The sequence below is a fragment of the Eufriesea mexicana genome, unplaced genomic scaffold, assembly GCF_001483705.2.
Source record: "Eufriesea mexicana isolate 0111107269 unplaced genomic scaffold, ASM148370v2 scaffold484, whole genome shotgun sequence".
NCBI lineage: Eukaryota > Metazoa > Arthropoda > Insecta > Hymenoptera > Apidae > Eufriesea > Eufriesea mexicana.
This window is the reverse complement of record NW_016908637.1, coordinates 106,050-112,805: the sequence shown is the minus strand read 5'-3', so window position 1 is coordinate 112,805 and position 6,756 is coordinate 106,050. Positions and strand designations below refer to the sequence as shown.

General features: G+C 30.9%; 1 protein-coding gene across 3 annotated transcripts; it reads right to left on the bottom strand.

The window, feature by feature from the left end:
- Nucleotides 1-3,219: 3,219 nt before the first annotated feature.
- Nucleotides 3,220-6,112, bottom strand: fln (flightin). Of its 3 annotated transcripts, none has more exons than XM_017897255.1 (3): nucleotides 5,830-5,968; nucleotides 4,758-4,998; nucleotides 3,220-3,663 (listed from the first exon to the last, which is right to left on the bottom strand). In XM_017897255.1, exons 2-3 carry the CDS (start codon nucleotides 4,964-4,966, stop codon nucleotides 3,420-3,422), a joined length of 453 nt encoding a protein of 150 aa, XP_017752744.1. In that variant the 5' UTR covers nucleotides 4,967-4,998; nucleotides 5,830-5,968; the 3' UTR covers nucleotides 3,220-3,419. The 3 variants fall into 3 exon arrangements, with proteins under 3 accessions (XP_017752744.1, XP_017752743.1, XP_017752742.1); XM_017897254.1 differs by lacking the exon at nucleotides 5,830-5,968 and adding an exon at nucleotides 6,016-6,076 and having other exon boundaries at nucleotides 3,221-3,663; nucleotides 4,758-5,011; XM_017897253.1 differs by lacking the exon at nucleotides 5,830-5,968 and adding an exon at nucleotides 6,016-6,112 and having other exon boundaries at nucleotides 3,228-3,663.
- Between the last annotated feature and the right edge of the window lie 644 nt (nucleotides 6,113-6,756).

The following is a 6,756-nucleotide window of genomic DNA, read 5'->3' as shown; positions in this document are numbered from 1 at the left end:
CCACAATATATTAACTTTAATCTTATAATTAATCTATCTAATCCTACCTTATCTAATCATATAATAATCTTAAATCCTAATTTCGTATTTTATTTTTACATTATAATATTTACATATCTTCATGGCTAAAAAAAGGATATTTATTAAACATTACGTTCTATATTTTTGCTTTGTGTGGTATTTTATAAAGCAATCTCCAAGATGCATTCTTGGCTTATCGGGGATTTGTTTTAAAAACAAACTTTTCTAACATGACTTTTTGCCGCTTTTTGATGTATCAGATATCACAGTAGATGGTTGATCGAGTTTAGACCTCGGATTAAAGAAAAGAGAGTTGTTCTAGGATTGTGGATCTTATAATAGTTAAAGAGAGGTGTAAAAAGTTTCTAACCAATGTAGGTTCTACAATCAGTTTTTTCAACGCAAGTTTGATTTTTATCGCAACTCGAGTTTCTTCGCGATACGTTGAACGTAAACAGAGAAATTTGTTTAGAAATGTACTAGTTCAAAATTGTCAGAACCACCCGTAACTTGAATTTCCGGAAATTCTTTCCCAGCGGTCATTTAGAAGTATTTGAACTCGCGGTTCTCAACCTGTAACACGCGTACCACTAATGGCACCATGAATATTTTAAGGTGATACATGAAGTGAACCAAATTATATTAAATTTGAAAATTATGTGCAATGGAATAAGTTACAATGAACGAATAAGATACTGTCTACAGATTGCTATCCGACTCGATTACATATTAATCGGCTGTATGTAAGGGGGAAGGATTGGGAACCATTGCATTACCCTATCCATCGCTCATAAATAATGGCAGAAGTGCGACATCGAATGGAAAATCAACGGATGGGAGATATATTCGATGTTTATCGTATATTTATCGTAACAACGAAGGTTTGTACTACATTTGTTCTATGAACTAATTTCTTATCGAAATCGGTAATAATTTTATTAACTACTTATAAACTAATGCACTTCTCTCCTGTTTACATTCAATATGTTAAAACTCGAGACTGCGTCGAATTTTTAAATAATAAGAGACGATTTTAAATCCAATTAGATGTAACGTCGATTAAACACCGTTTACTCTACCCAGTGAATTACCTTTTCAGGTTATAAAGCTTTTCAGGTTTTGACTCTTACATCTTAAATATTCTGTATTTCTGCTGTGGATGTCGCGTATATTACCAATATATACAAAATAACAAAAAACAAATAAAAAAAGAACAACGTTTCTTCATTTAAGGCTTTGTTCTCAAAAAAAGTTAAACTGAAAATATGTCAGGTACTTGTGTATAAATTAGTTGTAAATTTCGATTGATCGGAATTAATATTACAATATATAATATTATATATAATATTTATAATCGCAGGCGATTATTATCTGCTTTCTGTCATTGTCACTATCATTTTTACTATTAATTCGATTTGTATCATTAAAGATACACGAAAAGTGACATGCATAAATCGAGAATGCATGAACATGATCCTTGTTAGAAAAAATAATAATATAAAATAATAATATAATAATAATATAATGAAAATAAAATGGTAACAATAATAGAAAACGAATCGTGACACCTTTCAAGTTTAATGACACAAACCTGAGCAGAAACAAAAGCCCGATAAGTCAAAATTTTGAATTAGTACGCCAACACCTGATAAATTTTCACGCATATATTTTTCAAAATCGCAACTTCAAATGGAAAAATGTTACTCTTTTTCTTCAACTTATTTTCCCACGTACAATCAATATCCGGCCGGACATACCACGATTCTAGGAACATTCTAGATCAAATTTGATTTTACGAGGAAAACTGTTATCGAGGATATTGCACAAAAATTACTGTTTTCTATCTATTTTCGATAAGTAATTTTTACTGCCAGATCCGTATTAAACGCACGAAAATACGTAAACAAATTTTCTATTCTCGAACAATAAAACTTTATTCGTCTATTTCTTTGCATGTTCTTCGTATCTTATTATCACATCCATCTTTTCATATAAGCAAATCGAATCTGTGAATAATTTTCTTGTATGTTATTAATAAAAGGATGCTTTACATAGTTCTTTATGTAAAACTCGCATTCATACTGCATTTATTTATCGTTAGCTATATATTTTCGTGTTTCGTGTCTAAAATATGTACTTTCTGTTATTTTCTGTTAATTACTGTACATTATACAATAATTTTTCGCATTTCAAACATTCGTTTCGAAACGTTTCGCAAGATAAAAATTTTGCAGTGATATTTAACTGTAAATTTCATTTAGATTTTCATCTCAACGACGCGAGGAATTTTTTTAAAGGAATCCATTTACTACGATAAATGTATATGTCACTAGTAAATATCACTAGTAAAAATTCCATTTTGGCAATGAAATTGTCGCAAATTATCGATACCGTTATTTCACCGTTATAGATTCTTACTTTTCGCTTTTCCTAATTTTTAAATTCGTACCTTCTCGCTTGTTCATCGACAAAATACTTTCTACAATAAAATGCAAATAAAATAAAATACTATAAAGTAAACTTTTTATATTTAAAGTTTCACTATATTCCGTACTTTCTTAAATTACAAAACGGAAAGACAACAATTTTGGACTCGATCGAATATTATTTCGGAACGAATTTTCGTTAAAGATAGACTTTGTTAAGCTCTATACTCGAGCAATGTTTCGTTATAATAAAAATTTTTGAGTTATTTCAGTTTTCTTATTAGAATTCGATTAAAAATTGGAGGGAAAAAATCAGAAGAATCAAATATGGGCGGGAACATGTGTCATATCAACTTGAGTTGATATTTTGCATTATCACTTTTGTCTAACTCGATCATAAAATTGATCTACACAATCAAATTTTCTACAATCTTTAAATTCGCTTACAAACGCTTGAGTTTGTTGCTAGTCGTATCTCATTCGTCCTAAATATATATATAGTCGTCTATTTTATAATATTCCAGTGGCAATATACATTATAGTATACGCTTAGCTTGGCATATATAACGCATCATAATCGTCTAATATAATAGATCGATAAAAAGGGTTAGAAATTTCAAATATTCAAAAATGTACTTTCTTTTTTACAATATTACTTAACGATACAGTCTTTATACAACAGCTTAGCTTTCCGTGAAGCTAATCATAAATCGCAATTCTTGTTTGTTCGAAGAAAAATCAGAAATACTTGGACTTTATCTTTGTAGGAAGATTTATCTAGAAAATATCCAATACAGGATCCTCGGAAAATAGAAATATGACAGAACAAATAGTCGTGGATATTGTTAAAAATTGATCGTTATAGATTGCGCATATATAAAAACGACTGTAATGTACTTTACATCTATGCCGCACGTGTCGACTCTGTCAGTATATCATTAAGTTATACAGTTTTATTATTAAAAAATAAATTTACAAAATTTTCTGATACTTCAAGCTATAATATGCTCGGGTATGGTAGCTGTAATATCTAGGTTCATGTCTCATGTTAATTATGTATTTCATATCGGCAGATCGTTTGTAACTCTTGTCGGTATTCTTCTGGTCGTAAGTCCTCATTGCTCGTTCGGCCCATTCTTGCGCTCTGGGAGGTTCTCGGAATAATCCTTTCTGCCTTTGGTTCAGATAATCGATCACATCGTCGTAATAATTTTTTCTGAAGAAAGAAAATTTGTTGCATTAGAAAAATAGCCATACATTATACACACCTATGACAATTCATAAATCGTAAATATCTACCCGAAATCGATAATTAGAATTAATTAATAATTAACGAAATCCTTTTTCAGCAATTGTTTTGAGCAATTATTGAGCAATTATAGATTATTCTACGTAAATAATAAGTTTATATATTTATTTATTATAAATAAATTTATAAATATTTTGTGATATTTATAATAAATTTATTATATCATGAATTAGAAAGTATAGCAATGCTTTCTTAATGGAATAAATATCTATTACTTTACACACGTTTATAAATGGCACGTGCACAAGACGAGGTGAAGACAAATATTTCTTGGCTAGATACTCCCATGCTTAAATTCTGATGACTGATTAATACAAATAAAGCCTAAAGTAATAGGAGTCATTGACCACTGTGTTTCATTGACGATGTCGATAGCTGTAGATACCGAAATTTCAATCTTATCTATCGATTAGTAATAAAATCAAATCATTTTCTAATTTTCTGCAGGTAAATCGTGTAACATCGTGTAACATCAGTTTTCATTTTAAAACGAAATTTTAAAGTCCCGATTGACTTCGCTTTATCTCGAATCATTGTCAATATTATTTGGAATGTACGTATGTATTTGTGCAAGCTTTTTCATAATTCGTTACTTCGTTAAAATGCAATACTTTGATCTTTCAACATTTTAATTTACATAACGTATATGTTGAGGTCGTTATACTTTCACATGCATCCGAATTATAACGTTATTAAACATTCAAACTATATCATTCAAAAATCTTCAGCGATAAAAGAACTATAATATATAAATTACTATGACGTGATAAATATCGTTGTTTTAAATGTAACTGTGTAATTTGTCATTGATATAATTTTAAAAATGATATTGAAATGATACTAAAAAAATTACAAATTGTAGTTTTAAAAATAATTAAAAAATGACTGATAATTTGAAAAAGATCATTATGTAAGTCTTGGTATAACCCATTTTTCTCCATAAAGAACGTCACGAATATTAAGCACTATATCGATTAATCGTATTATATTAAAGTCCTTACCTATATTCATAAAGATAAGCGTAATTAAGGAAAAGAGGTCGAACCCAATGGTGATTGTAGTGCGGTGGTTCAATTTTTTCTAATTTGATCTTTGGTTTTTCTGCAGGCGCTGCTTCGCCACCAGCAGCTCCTTGTTCAGCAGCCTCAGTGGTTTCTTCTGCTGGGGTTTCTTCGATATCCCATGGTGCTGGTTCTTCGTCTGCCCACATATTTTTTCACTTCTTCCACGAGTAAGCTGGGCCTAAAACGTATCTCTTTCTTTTAAATTTTTCTTTCTCTCTCTCTCTCTCTCTCTCTGTGTAACGAAATCGTGTAATTACTAAGAAAAACACGTAACAACCAAACAAATAAACGAAATAAAAATTTCAAGGAATAATTTTATCGTTTAAAAAAAGGAAAAATCTGTCGAGAATATTTTCTATCTGTTTCATGAAAATGTGACGTTTTCGTTTATGCGATCATTAATTTCTCAAAAACCTTTTATAGCTTTCGTCGGTTCCAAATATTCGCTTGCATATTTTGTACATTTATCGATGTTTGTTAGTCTTCTCTTTAAGTAGATGTTACAACCGGTACTCTCAATCGATATATTTAGCTAATGAGATATATTTAACGAATGAAAGCAGGTCACGTTAAAGTACAACAAACTGTTTGATTGTGACATCGATTCCAATTTATTATAACAGAATGCTTTCTTTATCGATAATCTAATTAAATCGATTACGTCAGTGATGTTAGTATAATTCTCACGCTATATTTCTTTCAACCTTATACGGTCGATCGTTAATTACAATTGATATTACTCTTTCGAAACTATTTACATATAACGTACAAACTCTACGAGTAAAATCTACGGCCGGACTAGAATACCAGATATTTCATATTGAAAATTCATATTAAAAAGATTTTAATATCGAAAATTCTCGTTTTAACAATCTTTATACGACAAATAACTTCGACGACCTTAACTCTGGTTAGCTCGAATTTTCTATCATACTCGTCACGACGATATCACTTTTGATAGAATACCACGAATCTTTTCTCTTATTTCTCTAACTTAAACTCGACTAACCAACCGTAAGACGAAATGTTATTCCTTCACTTTTAAACGATCTCTCACAATAATATATTCACTGCTTCACTAGTAATTTTAGCTTGTGTCAGTTTCAAGAGATACAACGTTATAATAACATCAGAACGTCTAAAATGTCACTAGCAATGGAATAAAAACGGTGGACAATGCTCGAGAGAGTAGTACCTGCGATACGATAGCCACTAAGTACTTGTTGAGACTGAAAAAAAATCTCCCGCGGACTTTGCCTTGTTTCGCTTTTATTTTAGCTTATAAGATTTTCCTTGCCTTCCCACCGGTCTTCCCCTTAAATGCTCCCCTCCGCGTGAACAGCGGCAAAGAAACAAGTCAGAGAGAGGACAGAGGGAAGAGAGGTGGATTTTTGGCACCAAAGCCACTGTAATCATTATTACCACGCAAGACAACGATCAATTTAATAACCATTAGCCAATTTCGCGGCTCTGTCCTCGTACGAATTGATTTGTTTAAAACTTCCACTAACGATTCTGTAAATGTCCCGTCGATTATGAAAGTGACCCAAGTCGTTGTGTCTTTTATTTCGAAACGAACCGTTCACAGGCCAACGTGATTAACTCCGCTTTCCAATTTTCTTTCAAGTTCCAGTGTCAAAGAACTTTATCGGTATTTAATTTTTTACATTTGAAATAAATTTCTACTTTTCATTTTCAGTGGAGTTAATCGATTTGACAAATGAGTGGCTCGGACGTCAAAATATTCGCGTTTGAAAAGTATTAAATGGTAAGTGTCGATATAATTACAAAGTCGATCTGCTATTTTTTGCTGCTTCGTGACAGTAGTTTCGAATTATTCTAAAGTAAATGGATGTAAAACTATTTCAAAGAAGATCTATAAATCGTTATTTGCGATAAATAAGCGAGGAAAATTTGTTCATTTGCATTAAAGCAT

Bases quoted from the DNA above. Each gene is read 5' to 3' on its own strand.
- fln (XM_017897253.1), bottom strand. From the start codon at position 4,966: ATGTGGGCAGACGAAGAACCAGCACCATGGGATATCGAAGAAACCCCA. The intron at 3,664-4,757 runs GTAAGGACTTTA...TTCTTTCTTCAG, and splicing joins GCTTATCTTTATGAATATAG to AAAAAATTATTACGACGATG.